The 26,220-nt window shown below is 45.6% G+C and overlaps 1 protein-coding gene across 5 annotated transcripts in view; it reads right to left on the reverse strand.

The window, feature by feature from the left end:
• Window positions 1-26,220, reverse strand: part of Gab1 (GRB2 associated binding protein 1) — a 112,862-nt gene that overhangs the window by 16,790 nt on the left and 69,852 nt on the right. For all 5 annotated transcript variants that reach the window (XM_021648611.2, XM_021648610.2, XM_060393223.1 and 2 more), the window contains exons 2-6: window positions 19,514-19,808; window positions 9,635-9,860; window positions 4,423-5,024; window positions 596-681; window positions 113-416 (exon numbers count right to left, since the gene is read on the reverse strand). In XM_021648611.2, coding sequence (XP_021504286.1) covers window positions 113-416; window positions 596-681; window positions 4,423-5,024; window positions 9,635-9,860; window positions 19,514-19,808 — 1,513 coding nt within the window. The remainder of the gene's footprint in view (window positions 1-112; window positions 417-595; window positions 682-4,422; window positions 5,025-9,634; window positions 9,861-19,513; window positions 19,809-26,220) is intronic.

Here is a 26,220-nt window from a genome sequence, read left to right on the forward strand (position 1 = left end):
CAGGTTATACGAAGTGTTTCAGATTAGTCCCACACCGGTTCCATGTTTAGGTATGGTCAAATGCAGCCCTCACTGCACCCTCCCAAGTCCTTCCTTGCCACATCCGCCTCACCTTTTCTGTCTGGCTTCAGGTTCCTGTCCACCGGGGGCGGCTCACAGTCTGCAGCAGGAACCGGCCTCCTGGGAGGGGTCTTTGGGCTGGACCTGAAGCCCATATGAGCAGGAGGTGGCACTTGCATTCCAAACGAAGAGAAGTCAAATGTCCCAGGGGTCATGGGCACGTAATTCGGTTCCTGAATTGGTTCTGTAAAGCTGCTGGAATGTTGTCGTGGTGGTGAGTTAGGATTCATGGGGACGTAGTTTTCATCCAGTTCTTCGCCTGAGACACTTCCCACTGTCAACACATTTTTGATTTTCTAAAACACACATACATTTTTCTTAATAAGCAAAGCCACTGTCACACAGGAAGACACAATTATCACAGCTGTTCATACAGGATCTGTAGTTAGTTTCATTTCATGTTCCCATTTAGAGTCTAGGGGTGCTAAGTATGAAGAGTCAGAAAATGCCAAAGTCAGTGGTCAGTTATACTTACAAACTGGTTATGGAAGCCTTCCAGTGAACTAGATCTATCGCTCGGAAAGGTTCGTGGAATATCATAGCAATCTTGAGAACTAGCATCTGGAATTAACAAACAAAAACAAAAAACAAAAAAACCAAACCTGTCAGTTTTTGCTCCCATCTTGCCAGCTGGCAGGTGCTCTATTGTCTCTATACACTTGTCCAAGCACACACATTCTTCAACCTTGAAAGAATCCTCATCAAACAGCGTCTCTAGTTGGTACATTAAGCACACGTATGTTTATCGATATCATGATCTGACTACGATAGCAATCGAATGTCCAAGCCTGGCATAAGAAGGGTTATCGAAGAGAAATGGTGCCCATTTTGAGCCACCGTGAGCCTAACATTTCACTGACTTACACTAGGTTATGTAGCCCCCTTGACAGGAGTTAGAAGGCTGTGTGCTGTAGGCCATACCTACAATCCCAGCACCCAGGAGTTAGAGACAGGAGATCAGAAGTTCAAGGTCATTCTCAGGTACACAATGAGATGGGGCTACCTGAGCTCCTGCGGAAGGAAGGGGGCGAGGGGAGGGGAGAATGACAAGGAGGGAGGGAGGAAAAGGGAGAATGACATAGAAGAGAGAAGGAGCAAAAAAAAAAAAATTTCAAATATGCATTAGAGGGTTGAAGATATACTGTTAAAATATTTTTATGGCATATTAACTCTTTGCCTTTTACAACAGCTAGAAAATAATACCACAAAATACAGAAACACTAATATACAGATTTTAGGGCACGCACACTTAACTTTTTGTTTTTTAATTTTAAGACTTTAAAAGTCTTAGAGAATCATGATACTAGCACAAGAACAGACACATAGACCAGTGGACTGGAGAGAAGACCTGGGTATAAATGCAGGGAGCTGCAGCTACTGGATGTTTTTCGCAAAGATGCCAAAGACACACTCTGGAAAAAACAGGGCCCCTTCAGCAAGAAGTGCTGGGAAAACGGGGTATTCAACTGAACAGTAACTATTTCCCAGTAGCTCATCCAACAAAAATCAACTCCAAGTGGATCAAAGACCTTAATGCGAGCTAAGACCTGAAACTCTGAGTTTACTGTTGGAGAAAGAAGGGAAAATACTGCTGGTATGCACATAGGCAGAGGACAGTCTGAATAGGACCTCAGCTACCTAGTACATGGAGCCAACAGTGGACAAATGAGATCATGAGATTAAAACAACTTCTGTACATCCAAGGGAGCAGGTAATCAAGTGAAGGAACAGCCTACAGAATGGAAGAAAATATTCGCCAGCTATCCACGCAACAGACAACAAGAATGAACTTAAAAACAAAATAAAAACAAAAACAAAAAAAATAAACAATAAATTAAGCTACTTAGTCAATAAATGGGCTAATTAAAGGAGTATACAGTCCTCAAAGGGTGGAATACAAATGACCATTAACTCACAAAAAACTATTTAACCTCATTAGCTGTCAGAGAACTGCAAATTAAAACTACATTGAGATTCCTCATTACCGGAGTCAGAATGTTGGTCACCGCCCCCCCCACAATACACCCCACAACAAAAAAAACAACTCACCAAAAAAAAACAAAAAGCAAAACAAAAAAACCCAGACAACTAACAAGTGCTGGTAAGGATGGGGAAAATAGGTCCTTCAGACATTGCTGGTGGGGATGCAAACTAGACCAGCTGTGGTGCAAGTCAGGATTGAGGTTTCCTAAAACAATTAATAAATAAGTAAGTAAAAATATATCCACCATGTGACCCAACTATGCACCTCTCGAGCACCTCGGAGTGACAGATTACAGACTTGCTGCGCTATGCGTAATGGCTGAGCCTCGCAGCCGAGAGTATCCAATGCAGAAGAACAGGAAAGGAGCGTGTGGTCTACACACCCAATGGGACTCTTTGGCCACAAAGAACAATGAATTTGGGCTGGCCGGATGGCTAAGCAAATGAAGGCACTCGCTGCTCAGTCTGAGTTTGTTCCCCGGGACGCACGTGGAGGAAGAAGAGAACCGACTCTTGAATGTCGTTCTCTGGCCCTTTACACAAAATAAATGAGTAAGTAAAGGTGACAAACAAAACAAAGAGTGAAGTCATGTCATTTGCAAGAAGGATGGAACCTGGAATAATTATATGAGGAGAATGAAGATAATCTCAGAAAAACGTACATCATGTTTTATGGTTACTAGATTTCATACTGACACATAAAATCCTATGTAGCATGAAAGTAGACAAAAAAGTCTCTAGGAGGGCAAGAGAACTAACAGGAAGAGGGAGGGAAGGGAAGGAAGGGGGAGAGGAGGACAATATTCTCAACACAGTATTTACACAGTACAAAAACTTAAGAATCTTAGAGTATTAAGCTAGATCTATTCCACACTCCCAAGGTCTTTGTCTCGTGGCTCAGGCTTTATGAGGTGGAATAAGACAAGTGCCCACTGTCAGCTAAGTTGAAAAGAGAGAGGAGAGACTCAGTGCTCTAAAAACTGACAAGAAAAAAAAAAAAAAAAAAGGAAGAGCATAAGCATAATAATGGCTTGATTCGAACAGCATCATTACCTATTCAGACACAAATAAAAACTGCAGACAGAGGAAGGGAGCGGAAACACAACAAGAGCCATGACACAGAAGCGGTCATGGTCACGACACACAGAAAAAGGCAAGGATATGGCCAGGCGTGTTCAGACAGCCTACCTCCACAGGGGTCCTGGGAAGAAGGAGAGAAGGGAGGGAGGAAACCATAAAGCCATACTTTTTCAGCCATGATATAGTCCGACCCTTTTTCTTCTAACGCAGACAGACAGACAGACACACACACCCTTCAGTGATGTCCTTACTGAGAGCGTGGCAACACATGTGGGAGCCACAGAAGTGCAGAAGAAAAGGCACAAATACCCTTAACCACAGAACATACTGAAAACAATTATTGTGAAAAATGCATTTTCTTAGCAGACACAGATTTATGGCCAACAGCTGGGCAGAGTGCATGGAATCTTTTGTAAGAAGTGGGAAATAGTAAGACCTGGAGAGGACAGGAACCCCACAAAGAGAGCAACAGAACCAGAAAATTTGAACACAGGGGTCTTCCCAGAGACTCATACTCCAACTAAGTACCAGGCATGGAGATAACCTAGAACCCCTGCACAGATGTAGCCCATGGCAGTTTAGTGTCCAAGTGGGTTACATAGTAATGGGAAGAGGGACTGTCTCTGACATGAACTCAGTGGTTTGATCACCTCCCCCTGAGGGGAGAGCAGCCTTACCAGGCCACAGAGGAAGACAATGCAGCCACTCCTGATGTGATCCGATAGACTAAGATCAGAAGGAAGGAGAGGAGGACCTCCCTTATCAGTGGACTTGGAAAGGGACATTCGTGAAAAAGGGGGAGGGGAGGGTGGGACCGGGAGGGGAAGAGGGAGAGACTTAAGGGGGGATACAAAGTGAATAAAGTGTAATTAATAAAATAAAATTAAATTAAATTAAAAAATGTATTTTCTTGCGTGTGTCCGTATGTGTCTGAATGAAGGTATTATCTGTGGGCTTATCTGCCTGTGTGGCTTCACAGTGAGTGGAGACCAGAGGAGGATGTCGGGAGTTCTCCTGCATCATTCTTTACCTTATTCTCCTGACAGGACTTTCTCAGTCGGAGCTAGTACAGAACCAGCAATCCTCCTCTGCCCCATGCAAACATGAAAGGGTGCTAGGATTTGAGCATAGGTCCTTATGCTTGGGCAGTAAAGGCTCGCAGCCAGCAAGCCACTTCTCTCAGGAAAAACAGGCTTCCTACGACTGACCCCTCACAGAGTAGAACCTGCCAGAGCTGACCTTTCCGCAACTTGTTCAAATCCACGGTGGAAACGGTGTTACTCCGGGAAGGCAGCATGCCTGCCGTTGGGATACAGTAACTGCTGTCGGTGTCTGAGGCTGCCCGCGGGATGCCACACGCTTCCACAGGAGACCGGTCGTGAGTCAGATGCGGCTTTGGTGGCCGGGGTGGGGGTATGTCAGGAATGGCGTCCAGCTTTGATGACTGTCCCAATGTGCCTTCTGGAAATGTCCGTGGGATCTGGTAAGTGTTCCCAGGTGTTGGCGGAATGTCGTAGCTAAGAGATATGTGTCTCATCTGAGCCTCCACGCCGGAAGTCCCAGATGGGGTGTTAAAGACATACAGCTCTCCGTCTGCCTCGGCACTGGACGGAGACTCCTTCGGCAGCACGTCGTGGGAATAACTCCTGGGCAGGTGATAGAGGCTGGAGTCTACCGAGACAGAGGCAGCCCGGGGTGGCAGGCAGTCATACGTCATCTGCTGCTGAAAGAAGCCGTTCACTCCGTGTTTGCTCTGGGAGGACACGGGAGTCTTATGGGAAGGGACGTTGTCATTGCAGTCTGTCTCAGAGGAGGAGGGCTTTGCAGAGTCAGCATGGCTTCTGAGGGAAACCGTGAGGGACAGAAATAAAACACGGTCACGGCAGAGACATGCAGTTTTGACACACAGCGCTACAGCGCAGCAATCCAAACGTTTTTTCTGTTAGATTGTGTGTGTGTGTGTGTGTGTGCATGATCCACTAAGATTCAAAAAGCACAAACGTTCTTTAGTCGTTTATAATTATAAGCCAACAAAAACACCACCCACCAAACTTCTAGAAGCATTCTTGGTAATTTCTGTCCTGTACTCCACACACACCCCCCCTACACCCCCCCCCACACCTCCCCCCCATCACATGCACACTAATAAGCAAATATTATCGGGAGCCTTGATACTCTGAGGTAGTCTTTGGCCTTACGTTCAGTCCCATAGCCTCTAGGAATCTATAGGTTTTTCTCTAATTAGGTGAGTAATATAAAAACTATTATTTTGAAAATACTGGTCTTAGCTCAAGTGGGCAGGCTGGAATAAGGGGACGCGGTAGGGAAGCCCACCTAGGAGGTTCTGTGCTGAGGATGTCAAAGAGATCTGCCTGAACCTGACGTAAAGAGTGCAAACAGAGCAAGACAGATAAACAGGTGGGAGGGAGGAAGGACTCCGAATCGGTGCCTGACTGAAAGTTTTAGAGTCCAAGCTTTGTGGATACTGAAGCTACAGTCTGGGTAATGTTCCTCTGTCCATGCAAGCTGAGAAAGGAGTCTTTCTTCTCTCTTTCTCTCCTTCCTTCCTTCTTTTGTTTTTTTGAGACAGGGTTTCCCTGTGTAGCCTTGGCTGTCCTGGGCTCACTTTGTAGACCAGGCTGGCCCGAGCTCACAGAGATCGACCTGCCTCTGCCTCCCTGAGTGCTGGCATTACACTCATGTGTCACTGTACCCAGCTGAACAGCTAGTTTCTAAACGAAATAGAATTTGCTCTTGGACACAACGAGCAGCACAACAATATTATAGAAGATACAGATAACCAAGTAGAAATAGGACTTTGAAATAGGAGACAGAGAGTTGGAAGAGCGAGAGCTGTCAACATTCCCTGAAGGTGGAAGAGAAAGAGTCTTCCAAAGCAGTGTGTGCAGCTTTGGTGGCCCTGTCTACACAGAGAACGAGGACGGTGCCAGCTCCTGAGCAAAGACAATGGGTAGCAGAGCAGGGAGAAGGGAAGCAGCACAGTGTAAGTTCTCTGCCCCAAAGTGGGAGAGTCCCAGGGGCTCGTGTTAACAACAGAGCCAGGTGTTACGAAGAAATCTACAGGGCTGGAGAGACAGCTCAGTGGCCAAGAGCTCTTGAGGACTAAAGACCTGGGTTCAGTTCCCAGCACACGCTCAGGCAGCTCCCAGGCCCCTGTAGCTCCAGCTCCGGCATGGACTCCTGAACACCTGCTTATGTGCGCACACCTACACACAGACACACGCGTGTATTGTAAAAATAGTAAAAATAAACAGTTTTTGCAGATACTAAAAAATATATTCAAAGCGGGCTAAGCCTCAAATGAGATTTCTTAAGACTGTTGAGACTTAGCTAACCCTTTGTCATGTTTTGTTCCTCTTAATAACATGGGCTGAATTGTCTGTCAGAGAAAGGAGGGAAGACACAAGCCGCCTGCTGCTCCTCAGATGTCCTCTGCAGTTCCCACTCAGCTTTTGCTGTCACAGGAGAGTTTGTCAAGGCTGGTTAGAGAGTGATAGATGAACTTTATGAACTGGACTGGTGCCAGTGTTTTCCATGTTCTTAGTGGAAAATGCTCTCTCTGAGTCTGTTCAGGGTGTGTCTGATCAGTGCTGTGAGGATTGTGGTGTGTGTGTGTGTGTGTATGTGTGTGTGTGTGTGTGTGTGTGTGTAGCAGGGGCTGTGGACAACTTTGAAGAGTCATTTCTCTTTTACCACCTTCACATGGTTCTGAGAATTGAACTCAAGGTTGTCTTGTGTCCAGCTTGTATGCTTACTGATCCTGTTTGTTTGTTTGTTTGTTTTTTCATCTTAAAAACAATACTCAAACTATCCTTGTAGAATTTCTAAAGTACCCATCCATGCTCTACAATATGCATTTAATTTAGTCTACATGCAGTTGGAGTAGGAGTCATACGGAAGGCTTCTGGCTCCCACTAGCTTATACTCTAATGGTGGGTAAGAAAACTACTGTGTTATTTCCAATACAATAAGATAGAGACTTGGGCATTTTACAGCCAGAACGCTGTGAAGACCCAAAGAGGGCTGGCCAAATGGGAACAGGCCTCTACCAAGCCTGAGTACGGTTCCTGGAGCACTTTGGAAGGAGAAAAACAACCATTTTACAAGCTTCTTCTGGTGTCTAGACATGCACTGTGGTATGGGTGAACACACACACACACACACACACACACACACACACACACACACACACACAGGCACACACACAAATAAACTAATGTTAAAGCACAGTAACAAAACTCCGCCAACCCAGAGGAACATTTCAATCTAAGAGCCCGGAGACAGGCTTCCTGGAGCATGTGTATGAGCTGAATCCTGGGAGAAAAGAAAAGGTGGGCAAGGGGAGGCATCTTCCACCTATGTCCGCAGGTATAATATTTCATGCTTGTATCCCCTGGCTTCTTCAGAAAATTAACTTGAGAGCTCCCAGGGTGAGTGCACCTCGGAGGACCATGTCCTATCTAATCCGTTTGTATCGTCCTAGCACCCAGCCTCCTGGTGGGCGCGTGGTGGGTACATCATAGATGTTACGTTGGCAAAGTATCTACCCAGCAATTTGGAGAACAGTTTCCCCTGTAGCAGCGATGATGCTGTACCAGTGAAATCAATGAAAGGCACCGTCGTAAAAAGAAAACACACCACTGTCACTGATCATTGGCTTCTTAAAACAAAACAAAAAACAACCAAAAAAAAAAAAATCCACATCAGGAAGTAACAGGGAGTCTCCATAACGTGAAGAATCAGTTAGTTGCTCAGAGAAAAAGCTCACAAGTGTCTTCAATATTCACAGCAAGCAAACGCAGTCAAGTTAGAACTTGAGAGTATTAGCCAGTGTTGGTTTGTTGATTTTCTTGCTCTTACAGGTAAAACTCCATTATAACAAACACCCAAAACCATCTGTGGAATGTTCCCAAGCTCCTTCCACTAACCCTGGGAATGGTTCACAGAAACCTTTTCTGGGGGTTTGAAGTTCTACATCCCTTTTTTTTTTTTTTAAACAAGTGCTCTATCAATCTCTTTGCTTTTGCTTTGTTTTATCAAGACAGGGTTTCTCTGTGTAGCCCTATTTGTCCTGGACTCGCTTTGTAGGCCAGGCTTACCTCAAACTCACAGACATCCACCTGCCTCTGCCTCCCTGACTGCTGAGATTACAGGTGTGCTCCACTGCACCCAGCTTAGCAATCTTTTTTCCCCCAAAGGTTTATTATGTATACAATGTACTTTCTGCATGTACAGCTGCACACCAGAGGAGGGCACCAGATCTCACATAGATGGTTGTGAGTGCCCATGTGGTTGCTGGGAATTGAACTCAGGACCTCTGGAAGAGCAGCCAGTGCTCTTAACCTCTGGGCCATCTCTCCAGCTCTTACCAATCATTTTTTAACACTGAGAAAAGAAACATTTTTGTTATAAAGACAATGAAGTTTAATTTCTCAAACCTTGCTTTACAAACGGCCCTGGTGTGCAGAATGCAGGTCACTGACACTCTTGTACTGCGAACAAATACCCTAGCTGGCAGTGCTGTCTGCAGTGGATGCCGCCCTGTTTACTCATCTTCATTTTCCCGTTGCTTCTTCAGAGAGTAAAGTAACTATCCTCGATCTCCTCTGCCACTTTATGCCTTCTGACTTCTCAGTATCAAACGCCAAAGACGACCAACTTAAAATATCCTCCGGCTTAGCAGAGGGCAGGGGTGGTGGTAGTGACCTGTACCAGTATCTGGGAACGGCTTTGGAGCCCCTGGGTCTGTCAGTCATACATCACACATATTTTTATTTTAAAACCTAATAAGTCAAGGCTTGGGGGTCAGTGCTGTTTCTTGGCTGGGGAGGATGGTCTGAAAAGTTCACGGCTTTTTTTTTTTTTTTTTTTTTAGCAGAATATTTGATTTCATTAAATGTCGTTGCCTCCCGGTCCACCTAGCCTCTAGGCTTTGCCATATTGGGATTTTACCTGTATGGTTAGTTTCTCACACAGATCCAAAACTACAGCACACTCACTGCAATGGAATCGCTTTGCTTTCAAAATCTTCCAACAGGAGGTACTCCTCTCCTTCTTCAGAAACAAAAGATGACCCTTGGCTGGTTTATAATCACATAAGAAATGGAGCAAGGTCACCATTACAAATCAGTGACAGCTGTCAATCAAGTAACACCGTGAGTCTAACAAAGACTGGACTCTTCCAAGGGAGCCTTCGCAGTCACAACTGTGATCTGCCGCAAGGGCAGGGTACCAACCGCACAGACAACAGGAAACATGAACAAAGGATGATAAACCTACAACGCAAACCTGAGGCGTAAGCCTGAGACGGTTCAAGTTTCAAGGCTTAAACAAACCAACCAAACAAAGGCTTTAAAATGTACATACACATGACGCGCACATATGCGCCCACACATGCGCCCACACACATATGATGGCATGTACCAGGTACCTGGTGGGTTCGGGCTTCTTGCTTTGACAGTTGATCAGCAAGAGGTAGTCTTGTGGGTCGTCCTGGAGGCCGAGAGCGTCTGGGTGTGGCGGGAGGCTGATGAGCTGGTAAGAAGGAGGTAGCGCAACCGAAGACGCGTCCACCTGGGTGGAGGCTGGTGCTGTGTTCACGGTGAATGGAGAGTCAACAGGTGCCTGTGAGGCGCTGGTGAGCGGCTTCACGGGGTCTGCAAGGAAGCGCAGTCTTTTAGCCCAGCACAGTTTAAGGTTCTGTTGTTGTTGTCTGGGGGTAGATTTGTTTGTTTGTTTGTTTAATTGCACGAAGCCGGAATAAGTGACGACAGTGTTAGTTAAAACGAACCACCTGAGACCACCAGCGGCAGTGCACAGCTGCTGGGCTAGCTGTTCTGAAGACCGAGTTGGGAGATCCCCGTCTGGGCTGGAGACCAAGATACCCTCTCAGAACAAAGCAAGGACTGCTACCTAGACGGCTGTTCTGAAGACCGAGGTGGGAGATGCCCGTCTGGGCCGGAGACCAAGATACCCTCTCAGAACAAAGCAAGGACTGCTACCTAGACAGCAGTCGTAGACAGTCAATTCTAGATGAAGACATCTGAACCAGGACGATCTTTCCTCTCATCCAGGAGCCCGACAGAAGTCGTGGTTGGGCCTGAAGAGGTGCTCAGTTCCTTGGTGGAGTGCCTGCCATGCAAGCACAAGGGCCCGAGCTGAGACCCCCAAACCCCCACGAAAACCCAGGCCTATCCCTAAAGCTCACTGACCGCATAATCTAACCCTACTGCTGAGCTCCAGACACACTGGGAGACTTTGCCTTAAAATGGACAGAGACAGAGAAAGACACCTGATAGCAACCTCTGGCCTCTACACACATGTGCACACATGTGCATACACACACATTCCGCACATACACACTTATACCCACACGCAGTGAGGCCATGGTAATGCAACTCTGAAAAATAGTTTTAAAACTTCTTACAATAAAAATGCTCCATGATCTTAGGAAACATTTTTAATATCCATCTTGGAGGCCAGCAGAGGGGATTGGAGCCCCTGGAATTGGAGCTACAGATGGTCATGAGCCACCATGCAGGGGCTGGGGATGGAACCTGGGTCTTCCCCACAAAGAGCCAGTACTCTTAACTACTGAGCCACCTCTCCAGCCCCAAGACACAGGTTTCTTTGTTTTGAATCCCGCCCCCCCCCCATGACAAGGAAGTGCTTCCCAGGTCACACCAACCTTGCTAGGAGACACACTCACACCGATGGCCATAATGCTGTTGGGAGTTCCTGGGTCTTCAGGCTGTACTCAGGTTGTTGCTCATTCTTTCTGCTTCTCACCTGACCCTCTAATTCAAAGCCTATGGAATATGAACTTATCTTTGGCAGCAGAGGCCCCTCCCTGGGCCCATAACTACAGTTTGCAGATAATTCAGGAAGACACGGTCAGCAAGTAGAGAAGCAATTCACAAACCCCTTAACCGTGTTCCAAACGGATCAGTGAAAAGATCTCAATTGTGTAAAAGGCTATAATTGGAAAATGAAGTTTTCATTTCGTATAGAAATAAAATCCCTTTGTAGTTTCTGACAAAGTCTAATTTTAAGTACACTGACAGACTATAATCTATTATTCTGGTTAGATATATAAGGCCACAAATAACTGAGAAAAAGGCAACTATTCACATGTGAATATGAACAGAGAAAGCTGGGTGAAGCTCAGATTTTAAAAAACAAGACACATAAAACATACTAAAAAGTGTTCCCTCGACTCTGATAGCCCTACCAGAAGAGGTCTGGTGTCACCTGTCTCCTCTGGATTCCTAGAGCAGTCCACATACCGCACGGAATTATAACGTTCATGCATGCACCACAGCAGAGTTTACAATGCTTCCACTAGGCATGCCAGGGAGCGTCCTCATGGTGGAGCCTGAGTCTAACACCAGCACACTGATGGCTACCATGGGTCTAATGTTCTCGCACACAGAGCAGAGGCTGGGGACAGAGACATTCCAACCACATGCAGCACATCGAGGCGCACTTTCTGTCAGACTAGAAGGGAGTGTTCAGGAGCCCGAGGCCCCTCAAAACCACTGACACCCATCTGCCTACACGTGCCGCTCTGGGTTGGTTCCTCAAGAATCCCGCTTGACGCTAATAAGGTCTGAGAATTTCTTTCATTCACACAACCTGGCCTGATTAAACCGAGAGGAGTTGTAACCTTTAATTTATGATCTTCGACAAAATGTTTTTTTTAATGACTTGTCTAATCTATCACCTTTTTGCCAGGAGTTAATTTTTATTTACGAAAGATGAAAACAGAAAATACACTTGGAAACATTTGTACCACATCATGTCTGCATTTCAGTGGTTACTCTTACGTCCTTGTTGCTATGTCTGAGAGGCTGATTACAGAGTGAGGTGCAGCCACGATGTGTTTCACTCTCAATTCAGTTGCAAATACAGAGATTTAGTTCAAGGGGATTTCAAATGCTGAAGATTAAATAAGGACTCAAAATAAATCCTTCTGGATTTAAGAGAGCCAGGAAAATGGTTTACTATTCAATAATGAGCTCAAGAGAAATCCACACAACACTAAGGGCACTAAGGGGAAGATGAGGGAGCAGTTCACACATCCTTCAAGCTGTCTCCCAACTGGGTTACACTTTCTCCTTGCTAGATCTCCAGGACAGGCGCGGCATGATCTAGCTCCGTGTTCGGTTCTGATGGAAAGAAGACTGAAGACTGTAAATAAGCAGTTCCCCCGTGAAGGAACATGAACTGTAGCATGCCCCATGCCTCCTTCTGACACTTCCGGGTGAGGATGCTTTTCACAGACACACTTCTCCTTTAGTGCTGCTCGCTCTATCTATCTATCTATCTATCTATCTATCTATCTATCTATCTATCTATCATCTATCTATCTATCTATCTATCTAGTCATTCATTTATTTATTTAAATTTGATAGCCATACAGTAAATACACTGAGAGACTCTCATACTGACCCAACCATGTTTGATTGTCACAACTGGATTAACCTCTTCTCTGGCCTTTCATTTTTCCTTCTGATGAGTGAGAAAGCTCACGGAATCTCTTGAAATCAGGCCTGGGACTCAGAAGTGTCTGTTTCAAAAACTGTCCCACTTAACAGCATGTCAGGACTTACCTGTGTCTCCAAAAAGCAAGGGCTGAAGTAAAAACTGCACTGTAACCCCAAGTAAGTTCACGAAGGGGAGACATAAGCAGAACCCCAAATTCCCCAACAGCAGCCGCACATGGCAGCTTTGAAGGGGCTGGCGCATTACAGCGGGAGAACGCGCCATCTTCAACATTCTGGTCTCAGGGGCCATCTGACTTGTGTTGCGTCAGCATCTACCTGGCACTGCATATCTGGATATAAACACTGTATGTGCTGAGCCAGTGAGACGGCTCAGCAGGTGAGGTGAGCGCCACAGTCAGTGCCCCACGACCTGACTTCAGCCTCCACGACTACATGGTGGAGGGAAGCGCATATTGTTCTCTGGCTTCCTGCACTGTAGCACACGTAACACACACATGAAGGCATGCGGGCACATATAAACAAATGGTGCGAATTCAACGAGTTTTGAATTGTGCCTAAATAGTCTCTAAGGTAAGCTATCTGCAGAGTAAATGCTGCCCCCCCAAAAAAAGACATTTGTTTGGCTTCACAGGCATGTGATTTCAGCCTGTTCTGATGACAAGCCCAGTCACAGAGACCACTCTGCCCTCTGCCTTGTGACTTCTGACTTATTACTCTAAGTATCTTCTAGGAGACAAGTAAATGGTTCAAGGTTCGCTTACACACGAAAAACCGTTTCCCATCTCTTAACTCGGACTGTACCAGAGTCTAATGAGCATCCACTAGAGGCCTAATAAGCCTCTGGAGCAAACTCCTAGTTGAAACTTACTTAGAAGGCTGATAAGCACTGCTGGGGCAATCCCTTCCAGCAGGCAAGCCTCTGGTGCAGAGGGGGAGGATGATTTGAGCAGAGCCACAAGGAATTAACTAGCTCACATGACCCTCACCCTATGTACTGGTTTCTGCTATTTAGGACCATTGTGTTGAAAGGTAAATATAAGGGATCCAAAGAGAGAGGTGCCTTGTGTGGTGGTAAATGTGGTCAAAATACATTATGCACATGTATGAAAATGTCATGTCAGACTCTATTACAAACAACATGACGGTATAACTATGACGGGCCAGTGAGGTGGCTCCACAGGTAAAGGCGTTTGCGGCCAAGCCTGACTACTAGACTAGCTCCTGGGACCCACACAGTAGGAGGGAAATGACTCCGCAGGCTATCCTACGGTCTCCACATAAGCACCAGATACAAGAGACTGCAACAGCAGCCACTCTCCGTGGGGAAAACTGCACCTTCCAGAGATGAATCAACCAAGCAAGCCGACCCAGAACTACTTCACGTGACAGCCCGTCTGTTGTGCTTCAAGTACAAAATGTATCTTAACGTTCCAAGCCTCTACCCCGCGCTCACTTCAAAAGCTTCTTGGAGTCTTCTAATCCTCAGGGGATGCTGACAAATGCCATCATTCTTACCCAGAGCTCTGAAGGCATGAAAATGAAATCTATGAACCTGGGCCCTACCACGGAGCTCCCACCGAATCACAAACTAAAACTGTGCAGTAAAGCCAAACAGAAGGGGTACACTTTCTGGTTGAACTGCTTTTCATGAATTCACAAAATAAACCAGAACCTGCCACCGCACAGCCACTGGGAAGGCCGAGATGAAGCACTGACTAACATGAGACATCACTAACAACGTGGGCTGACTGAATGTGTCACACACTTCTGGAGTCCGGGCACTGCTGGTGCTGGCTGGTAGGAAGGCAGCTGGTACGATGGCTCTGAAGGCATAAAGCTGTGAATTTTACAAATGCTACGTTGCATATATCCTATGATGCGGGAGTGCCTCTCACAGACATGTGTCCAAAAGAAGTAAGAGTGCACATCTATCAAAAGACACACACCTCATAATGGGCTGGAGAGATCGCTTGCTGTTAAAGAGCATGAACTGCTTTTGCAAGGGAATTTGATTCCTGACACCCGCACTAGGCAGCTGCCAACTACCTAGCAGGAATCCTAAATCCAAAAGATCCAGCGCCTTCTCCTGGCCTCCCTGGCACCTGCGCACGCACGCGCGCAGACACACACACACACACACACACACACACACACACGGATTCTTTTTAAAAAGACATAAAAAGGTTCACACCTTTGTTTATGAACTGAGATGTACATTTAGCAACATTCAAACAGATACATATCGTGACACAGTTACAGGATGGAATGTGGCATGGGAAGAAATCTCCACACACTTCAACATGGTGACTCCTGTGGACTTAAAGTTGGAGGAGGGAAGGTTCTGCTTATGTAGAGTTCAAAACAGGCGGAATTAACAAATGATGACAGAAGTTAAAAGCATCCCAAATCTACTTTGAAGTGGGAGTTTCTCTAGAAAAAAAGGATTCCCTGGTGGAACGTGAATCCTGAAATTCTTGATCTGAGCTAGAGCTCTAAAGCACATTTATGGATATTCATGTGCAGGTATGAACATATAAACCTCTAAGCAACGCACTGCCAATCTATGCCTACACAATAGTGATAACAAATGGTGAAATGGTGCCTTAATAAAAACAGTAAAAAGAAAGCGGGGTGTGGTGATGCACTCCTTAAATCCCAGCACCCAGGAGGCAGAGGCAAGAGACTCTCTGAGTTTGTCTCATAAAAAAAGAAAGAAAGAAAAGTTAAAAAAAAAAAAAAAGTAATTTAGGTATAAGCTGTTTTGATTGTATGTATGTCTGTGCACCGTTCTCCTCCAGCACCTGCAGAAGTCAGAAGAGGGTATCGGGGCGTCAGAACTGGAGTTATATAGACAGCTGTTTGCCATCATGTGGGTGCTGGAAATTGAAACTAGGTCCTCTGGAAGAGCAGCCAGTGATCTTAACCTCTGAGCCATCTCTCCAAACACAGTAAAAAGAAAGTCAGTTCTTGATTAATACTGCTTTATATAAAAAAAAGACACCCTCATACCCTGTCCCCCACATACACATTTTCTTTCATCTCTGAGAAATGGTCTTCTATGTCTGGGTAACCAAGAATGACCTTAATCTTCTGATCCTCCTGCCTCCACCTCTCAAGTTCTGGAATTCACAGACACGCACCACCACGTTGTCTAATGGTTTCTTTAAAAACTCAGCTATGTTATAGCAATATGTTTTTGCTTTAATCTCAAGTGTGGGGTTTTAGTTGGGACTTTCATCTGTCCACAGCTGATAACTGCCTCCTGTAACAGCCTGCCTCGTGCAGCACGGAGAGGGGTGTGGTCTAGGACTCTCAGGGATGCAAGAGCCCAGAAAAAAGAAAGGGAAGCAGTTTGGAGAGACAGAGAGAAACGTTTCAAAGCAGCGGCTTGGGGAGCCTGCTTGCTGTTTGCTGTTGACAGAGAATGGCACAGCTTCCTAAGAACCCATCAACCCTGAACAGCTGGGAAAAGTAAAGGGCTCTGTGCCCCCTCCCCACTGACCTCTCTCTTACCTAGGGTTAAAGGTTTGGTGGAGGAGAGGTAGAGGCTTAAATACCCCAAATAAAACAAAGTTTAAAAACGAGGGCAACAAGGTCGTGTTAAAACTTTCCGAGGATGAAACCCAGAGCTCTGTAACAGGCTAGACAGGCACTCTAACAGGCATACATCGGGCACTTCAAGAGCATCCAGGCTGTGTCACTGCGCTTCCGGCAGCCACGGCTGGGCTTCCCAGCACTTGCTATTGCGTTTAAAAGCTCCCCGCTTGGTGCACCGCCCCCAAACACACAAACAAAACCCCTCATCAATCTGCACATTTCCAAGACAAACAAAAGAAGCTGGATTCTTTCCTGAAATCCACTAAGGAAAAACCTGAGCAGGAGCCACACACGCTTCAGCGAGCTAGAAGTTAAAAACATGGCCGCCTGCCAGCGTTCTGGGTATTCATAGCAGCAGTTACCTGGGACAGAGGAAATAACATGGTAATGATATTTTGAGAGGTTCCTGGAATCAAAACACAGGTCAGAGTTTTCCCTTTCCTTTTGTTCTGAGGGGAAAATCAGTTATTCTCACAGGGATCGGGAGACTTATTTTCTCAGACAGTGTTGTCCAAGCATAGTCTATTTCTTCCCACATCTGGCCTGAAACTCCAATAGTAAAAGAGTGTCTCGGGGTACCAGCCAACTTCTGAGAAGAGAACAGTGCCTCCGAAATGCAGAGCACAGGGCTTAGGGACAGACCTAAGGCCAAAGTGCCTATTGAGGGATTAGTTGTGCGGTATGGCCGGGAACAAGAGCATTAAGACAGAAATAAAAGGCGCTGGAGGGAGAGCCAGTGGTTAAGAGTCCCGGCTGTTCTTCCAGAGGACCCTAGTTCAGTACACAGAACCCACGTGGCAGCTCACAACTGTCTGTAACTCTAGTCCCAGGGGCCCCAACATCCTCTTCTGACCTCCTCAGTCACAGCTACGTATGTGACACAAAGTAAAACATGTAGACAAAATATCCACATCCATTAAAAACCACCACCACCAAACTTGTCTGTAATTCCAGTTCCTTGGGATCTGATGCCCTCTTCTGGCCTCTGCTGGTACTGCGTACACAAGGTACATACATACACACAAGCCAACACCCATATACAAACATTGTATATCATAACAGTTAGCCATATACACACGCTTTTTCTAAAAAAATGATGTGGAAATTAATGAGGGAGCACAGACACTCCAGTTTTTACATAACACTGAGCATGTCTACAAAGCTCTGTTCCGATGTTTAAAATCCAACACAAATCTTGAGATGCACTACAAATGCATGAGGTTATGGAATGGTTGATTCTAACGGCCCCTTTTGCAGTCTTTCCATTACATATTGGAAAGCAAAATGACAGAGTGTGTTGCTCTTTTTGTCTTTCTAATTAATATGGCATATTAATCGGTCATCTTCTTTGGATTTATTTAAGAAATTCAGCTTATATGTCAATACAGTATATCAAGACATGCCTATCAGTAGCTATTTAGGGGAGACAGCTAGAAGGAAGTTGTGAAAAATCTGAAATATTAACATCTAAAATGTAATTTCCATTCCGCTTAGATATAGTTCCTAAACTGTAGGAAGCACGGGGCATTGACGTCACGAGGGACAGACTGAGTGAACACACAAGAATCTGTGATTAGCAAAGCTGTTCTGGAACCCAACTCACAAACCACACCTTCCACATCTGAGTAATGATTTTATAAATTAGCTCACAGTCTTCTACCTTCACACATGATTACGAAGACAAAGTGCGTACCTTCAAAGTTTCACTCAGCAAATATATTCGTAACTGACTTTTAAGGACTTCTGAGTTCTGGCACTAAAAAGGTCACTGTAGCTTTTAGGTTATATCTCCAAATACCTCTGTTAAGTTAGTTTTTGTAAAACAAAAACTCACATTGGATCTGACCAATGCTGACATCTAAAAATCAAGGGAAATGTTTCATTGAATATAGAAACAAAACAAAACACAACACAACACTTAGTACACTTAGCATACAGCCATTTAAAAACGTCTCCTTTTCATAAAAGCAGGAAGTGGGGGAGGAGCCAAAAGGGAGGAGGAGCAAATGAAGGTGACACCAAAGCTCACGGAGGACATGTGGAAAAGAGGGGACAAGCAAGGGGTGAGGGTAGGGAAGGGCCGTGGCGGGGAATAAGAACAGGGCTGAGCTGGGCAAGGTGGTGCGCGCCTGTGGTCCCAGCACCCTGGGAGGCAAAGCATCTCTGTGAGTTCAAGGCCAGCCTGGTCTACAAAGTGAGGGCAGGACAGCCAGGGCTACACAGAGAAATCCAGTCTTGAAAAAAACAAACAAACAAAGAACAAAGCGTAATGACTCATGCATACGACATGATGATAACTTATGATATATGGAACCTACTTCTTTGTGTTATAACAAAGTTTTGTTTTTAAAATGCTCTCGGGCCAGTAAGGAGGCTCAGGAGGTTAAAGCGGACTGATGACCTGAATTCAGCCTCCAGTTCTCATTCACATGGTGGAGTGAGAAAGCAGACTTCTCCAAGCTGCCCTTTGACCTCTGCACTCACACTCTGGCATGCACAGCTTGTCCCCAAATTAACAAAATTCAAAAATTTATAGCATTTTTTTTGTCACATTCCTAATGAGGACAGTTACTTATAGACCAGCCCATATCAGTTAAGTCTCTCAAAACCTGTAGAACGTCTCTCCAAACTGCGCACAGAGCTCAGTGCCTGTTCTAAGTGTCAAACTCCTATTGTAAAAACAAAACATCATATAGCTGAATAACGAAGAATTTTGTAACATTTCTAAAACTATAGGCAAAGAAAAAAAAAAAGAAAAGAAAAAGAAAAAAAAAAGGGGGACTGCTGAAACTGAGTAACAAAACCTTAAACTCTGGGTCTGGAGAGCTGGTCAGTGGTGAAGAGCACTAGCTATTCCGTTAGGATCCAGGTTCAATTCCCAGCTCTCACATGACCACTCAAAACCATCTGTAACTCCAGTCTCAGGGGACCTAACACTCTCTTCTGGCCTCCACAGGCACCGAATGCATGTGGTACACAGACATACAAGCAGGCAAAACGCTTATACACATATCGTAAATTAAAAAAAAAAATTCTAATATGGGAAATAGAATGAATGGGTCAATAATTTGTTTCTCCTTTAATACGTGTAAGTTATGCTACATTACTAGCCTAGGCCATTATAATATATAGTGTTTAAAATTTACATCTTTAAAAAATGATTTTTCTAAGTGTTTCTCTATTAACAGAATAAAGCGTTGACCTACCCTCTTCTGTGGGGTTGAATCCACAGATGTCACAGATACAGCGGACCCACTTGTTCATGTCCTCCTCGCTGTCCGCCACCAAGTAGAAAATCCGGTCGATGGTGTTGATATCAAAGATGTAGCTGTTTTCAAACTCCTTTTTGTTGAATGTCAACCCAGCATCCACTTGCTGACATAAATTTAAATCAATAATCCGGATAGGCTTCTTGGCGTGATCATTTTTGTAATACTCCAGGACATCGGGGTCTCCGGTCAAACGGCCACTGCGCAGCACGAACCACCTTCTCTTCCACGCCTGGAAACAAGCAGAACACCAGCCTGATGTCACAACGAAACATTCTGTGGCAAAGCACGTCTATTAAGCTAATTTTATAAATGCACTGCCTGGGGAAAAAAAGTTGTAGTATCTTGTCTCATTTCTCCCACGACACAGCAAATGAAGCCAAATGTAAAAGTGTTTCAACAAATAACATGGGGGAAAGGGTATGAGCCAAAGAACAGGGTCGGATATCATGCTAAGAGAAAGACACCATACACAGGGGCAGATGGCGTGATCTTGTTATAGGAAAACATTTACAGTAGTTAAATCCTGAGACAGAATGTAGAAGAGTGATTCTGAGGCTGGCGCAGAAGAGAAAAAAATCCTAGAGAAGGAGCCAAAGTGTATAACAATGTGAATATTTACTAACACTGGGTACTTGAACAACGGTTTTCCCGTATCTTGATATGTCAAAGAAGGCTGCAGAAATGGCTTGGTAGGGATGAGTCTGCTATTCAAGCAGGAGACACGAGTTCAGGTCCCCAACTCTCACATAAAAGGCTGGACCTGGCCAAACGCCATCTCTGTCCCCTGCTTCACAGAGCAGACAAGAGGGCTGCTGGGGCTTGCTGGCCACCAGCCCAGCTCTGTGGTCAGCGAGAGACCTCGTGATGGATCAGGTCACCTGATGTCCCCTTGGAGCCCCCATGAGCTGACACACATGCCCACTGTCCCCCACCCCTACACACAAAAGAATACGCTTATGGTGTGTCTTCATAAGACTCCAACAGATCTTAAACTACAGAATTCGCTGTTTTCTCAGGAGTGAGACACGGGGGAGGGAGAAACAGACTTGGATGTTTTTGTGCTTTGTTTCCATGGGATGCTACCACTTAGCTGTTATTCTGATGACCAGTCTGTCCTTCTAAAACTACAGAGATCTATACTCCTGAATTGCCATTCTCTTCCTAGTGCATGCAACACAGATACACACACACACAGACACACACACACTCTGGATCTATGCTCAGTATTTTCTTTCTTTATACCATTTAATACCATTCCTAAAGAAGGCTGGGGGATGAGTCCTCCTAAAGACAGTTAACAGCTCTGGTTGCTCTTCCAGAGGACCCAGGTTCAGCTGCCAGTACCCACACGGTAGCTCACAATATCTGTAAGTCCAGTTTGCCATGATCCAAGCCCTCTTCTGTTCTCTCCCAGCGCGCCAGTGAACGGACGACATACAAATAGTGCAATACATAAAACACTCAACACACAAAATTAAGTAACTGAATCTAAAAGGAATCTTTTAGAGGACACTATAACTCTTACCACCACCTTCCCTGAAGCCTATACTCACCAGGTAACGCAGGACTAGATGGCTGATGCTTTGTCATCTTTGACACCCCTCCCCCAATGTGGCCCTAGACCTCAAACCAAGCCTCACTGCCCTTTGGGTTTTGTTCTTTGGCACAGATAATTCAACAGTAGGCAGAAGGTCTTAGTCACCTGCTAAGCCGCATCTACACCCCGGAGCGAACACTGAAGACAAGGCCGCCCAAGAGCGGCACTCTGAACTGGGGGGCCCGAGGCGCGCACTTCTGCGGGGGGCATCACGCGGCTTGTTTCGCTCAGCGTTTAGTTCCGGAGAACCGTACCCACCCACAGTGCTTGCCCTTACGTCAGCCCAGTGCTGCAGTGTTTTCAGTCACCCAAGCGAGAGCTGGTTTTCTACGGTCTCACCAGAACACGAGGGAGCTTCACGTTCCTGCTGCTAACTCAAGATCCCGTCTCCGTTAACACCTACAGATGTGAGCTCGCCACGAAGTGGCTTCCAACCAGTAAACGCAGAAACGGCAACTGCTCCGCATCTTCCCTGCAGCACACATTTGGCAAATTTACCTGAAAGTTGTTATAGTTAAAAACAGCTTCATTTTATTCTGAAAATACCTGACAAAAAGGATTCATAACTAATATAATACCAATTTCTCTAGCAGGTATTTCGGGTTTAGCCTCCACATCAACCAAACTTTACGATACATTTGGACGGAGTTGCTGAGGTGGCAACAGAGGGGCCCAGGCAACCTCCATGACAATCTGTAATAATTCTCACACATGGATTACTTTAGGCTTCATATGGTAGAACTATTTTAAATTATGTCAAATTATGTAAATTTTTAAAATGTTTACAATTGTATCAATTGGGTGAATTAAGAAAAAAAATCTATTACTTAATCAGTCAATGAGTTCTTGATTATTCAAAAAATACAGCACCAGGTACTTGGGAGAGGAAAAATAAGCTATTTTCCTGTAAACCCCAATGAGCACAATTCCTGACTGCGGAGGAAACATTTCACATCCACGCACAATGCTTCAGGACACAGCAATGGTGGCAAACACCCTGTAGAAATAGTGATGAATGATTAGGCATTCATTTATGGAAAACTACACGTAATCCTTACTGAGAGAAACACACATGCAATTCTTAAGTATCAGTATTTTCTATGTGTCCACATGGGTGAGTGTGTGTGTGTGTGTGTGTGTGTGTGTGTGTGTAGACAGGGTGTCATGCATCTAAGCTAGCTTTGAGTTCATCATCTTCCTGTGTTTTGGGATCACCAGCATGTGAGCACTTGGTCTATGTGGTGCCCAAGCCCGGGGCCTCCCCCATGCTAGGCAAGTGCTCATAACTGAGCTATATCCCCGTTCCTAAGATCAATATTTTAGATTAACTTCAAGCAAGTGAATGTAGGGGATGTTTCGGTCTTTAAAAACTCAGCTGTGTTATGAAAGCACGTTTTGTTTTAATCCCAAGTGTGGGACACGGGACTGCCTTTGTTTGTCCCCGGCTGATAACAGCCTCATGTGACATGGAGAGGAGTATGGTCTTTGTCAGCTGTAGTTAGCATAAATAGGAGAGCCCAGAGAGAGAGGGCGCGGAGCCATGGAGGAGACGGAGGGAGAGGATGCCTTGAGAAGCCTTTGATAAAGGAGGAGAAATAAGGCTGTTTGCTGCATTTGCTGGTCACCGGGGCTGCGGGGCGGCCTGATGGAGACTGGCCCTGAGAAGCTGACAACCCTACCCAGCTGGAAGAAGTAAAGAGGTCTAGGTCCCGTTTCCCTCCAGCCTTCTTTCTCCCCTGCCCAGGGTCGGGAGGGAGCTAGGGGCTTTCGGAAGCCCAAATGGAGTTTAAGAACAGTGCCAACTGTAGAGGTGTCCAGGAGAGGGCAGCATGGAGTTCTGGGGATGCTCTAAGTAACAGGAAATCAAAAGGTGACAGATACACATGAATGTAGCTCTGGATGACAAAAATCCATTTATTTAATTCAAATAAACAACGGCCACCCTAGTAAAGTTGTCAACGTTCTGCAGGTTGTGTTAGTACACATAAGACTCTTCAAGACTCTGCCCCCAGCTCTATAAAGGACCCCACAGACATTAAGCCTGATATAGCAGTAGAGAAGCAGAAGGAAAGAAAACAGTATTACTTATGCAAAGCCACCACATGAGCCTCACTCCGCTTGATTTATCCAGATTGAAGAGGTTCTGTCTTTAAATACAGAAATGACTTTTAAAATTTTAATGGAAACAAGGAAATCTTGCTGAGATGCCTTACTACATAATTCATCGAACATAATTCATCCCCAACGGTCAGGCTGAGTAGAACAGGAATCAGCTGCATGTCAGGGAGAGCTGCAGGCTGTCATCAGCCCCACACTGAGAAGGCCTATGGCTGGCTCTGCACAGGCCACTTAATCTTTTTTAGGTGTGTGTGCGTGTGTGTGTGTGTGTGTGTGTGTGTGTGTGTGTGTGCAGGTGCAAGGGAGCCCAGGAGAGGGTGCTGGAGTTCCAGGATCTAGGATTCCTGCTAGGTAGTTGGCAGCTGCCAGTATGGGTATCAGGAATCAAACTCACCTTCTCTGCAAGAACAGTTCATGCTCTTAACAGCGGAACAATCTCTCTAGCCCCTGCATAAATCGTGTGTGTGTGTGTGTGTGTGTGTGTGTGTGTGTGTGTGTGTGCGTGCGCACGCACACACATGCACGAGCTTTCAGAGGGTGCAGATCAACCTTGAATGTCATCCTCAAACACTGGACGCCTTGTTTTGTTTTAAATTTGTCTCTCACTGGTGTGGAGCTTGCCAAGAAGGCCAGGTTGGCTGGCCTGTGAGCCCCAGCGACCCGCCTCCCTCTGCCTTTACAGGCTGGGATGATAAGCACACGGTCCATGCTCTGTTTCTTCTACATGGGTTCTGGGGATCTAACTCAGCTCCCACTGCATGGGAATACCTTCTCAACTGTATATGCAATTCCTAATCTTTCTCCCCTACACTGTATCAACGACCACTCACTCCTGTCTTCTCTTTCTGAAAGTCTAGGATGTTTTCTTTCTCCTGGTCTTTCTTTCCTTGGGCACTTTCAGAGTTCCCAAAGGAAATAAAGTTGTACAGACTGGGGAAATATTAAATACACTCCCCGGCCTCACTGAAACGAGACCAGAGCTTTCCATGTCTCTTCTATATGAAGAAAAGAGATCCTGAACGGGATACACATGTGAAAAACACATGTAGGCACTGCTCCAAAACAGTGCTGGCGTGGTGGGAGAAACTCCAACCTCAGAAGAGAATGGGCTTGTAGTCTTCCTGTGTGCCTCTGAGACACTGTGAGTGTCACTTTCTGTGTCCTGCTTAACCAGCTCTCCTCATTGTCCTTCCCGTCAACCTCCAAAAGGCCGTTAGAAACTGCAACAGCCACACTGGGCCAGCGACCAGGGGCTGAGTAGACACTGTCTGAGACATGACCCTTAAGACAGGAAACTGCCGCAGTGAAACACAGAACCGAGCCCGGCAGCACCTGCCACTTATTTATTTATTTTTAACATGGTCCAAATGTGAATGTTTGTCTCAGTCACAAAATGAGTCACTCTCATTGAATCTGGCACCGACGAAACAGGGAAAAACAAAAGCAATTACATAAACTCACACTTTAACAAGGCAGATACAAAGGTCCTCTGGATTGTGGGACAAAGCACAATTTAGTCATGGAATAAAGCCCGATGCTTGACAGGAGATCTGACATCAGCACCCTTGCTAATCACAGCACAAAGGCTTCTCTGTTTTGTCCGAGTACAAAACAGGCCCGCACAAACCAGTCTTTGTTATCTGAAAATATCTGGGATTCTTAAAGTTTGTCCTATTTTTATCCCACTGTCTCAGTAGCCCCAGAAACAGCTGTACACTGCCTTTCAGGCTTGCTTCGGTAACAGACAAAGCAGATAAGTTTTCTTCAAAACCTTCAAAAGCAAATGCTCAGATCAATCTTAACTAAAAATCTTGTGATAACCACTTTTAACTATAAGATTTCCATGATGTACAGGTAATGAAACTGTATCCATAAGGTAACAACTTATTGTTATCATTATCATTTCTTTGTTGTTGTTCTGTTTGGTGTTTTGAGACAGGGTTTCACTGTGTAGCCTTAGTCTCACTTTGTAGACCAGGCTGGCCTCACACTCACAGAGATCTGCCTGCCTCTGCCTCCCCGACTGCTGGGATTGGAGGTGTGTGCCACCAAGCCTGCATCATTTCTCATATACACAATTACTCCTGTTTCAAGATGAATAAACAATGTAATGCTAACTTGACTGACTCCATTTATTAATGAAGCTTTGGATGCGCCATACTCTGAAACCAGTTCCCTCTGCTTACTGGCTGTCTGCTCTCTACAGGAGAGAGTGCGGATATCTGACAGGCATAATAACCTCTTCCCAGCCTTCAGCCACACCTCAAATGCTTGCCTTTCTCTTGAGTCTCCTTTTCTGCCTCTGGCCCTAACACATGCTGTTCCTTCCCCAGAGCACGAGCCACCCTGGACTGGCTCAGCCCTTCTCTCCATACCACCCCGGGCTGGCTTGGAACCCTCCCCTCCTTCCCAGTCACTGCTTGGTACTCTTCCAGCCAAGTTACTTGAGGGTTTGGGAAGCCATGTCTTTGTACCTGTCCTCTTTCTTTTCCCATCACCTTGCTTGAAAGAGAGCTGCTCTCAACCACTGCTGAAGACACAGTCAAACCGTCTGAAGTAAGGATAAGAATATGGACGCAATCATATGACCTACACACCACAGGGATACTGGCCTCCGTACAACCCATGTGGCCTTTTCCAGAACCGTCAGAGGGGATGCTGGTGCATAAACATGTAACTAATGTGTTCTTGACCGCTAAACATGCAAGAGGTGTCTACGAACTTCAGGTGAAAAGCACTGCCCGTATAAGCATTTTTTACATTTAAGCAAATTAGGCTCTGCTAAGCCGAAGGCAGAAGCGTCACACTTTAGCAAGATCTGAAAACAGGCTGCTCAGCTACCAGGGTAACAGTAAGAACACACTGGCGACAAAGTACAGATGGAGTCCTAACATTCAGTGGAAAGGACGAGAATTCCCACCTGGTT

The sequence above is a fragment of the Meriones unguiculatus genome, chromosome 10, assembly GCF_030254825.1.
Source record: "Meriones unguiculatus strain TT.TT164.6M chromosome 10, Bangor_MerUng_6.1, whole genome shotgun sequence".
In the NCBI taxonomy this organism is placed as follows: Eukaryota; Metazoa; Chordata; class Mammalia; order Rodentia; family Muridae; genus Meriones; species Meriones unguiculatus.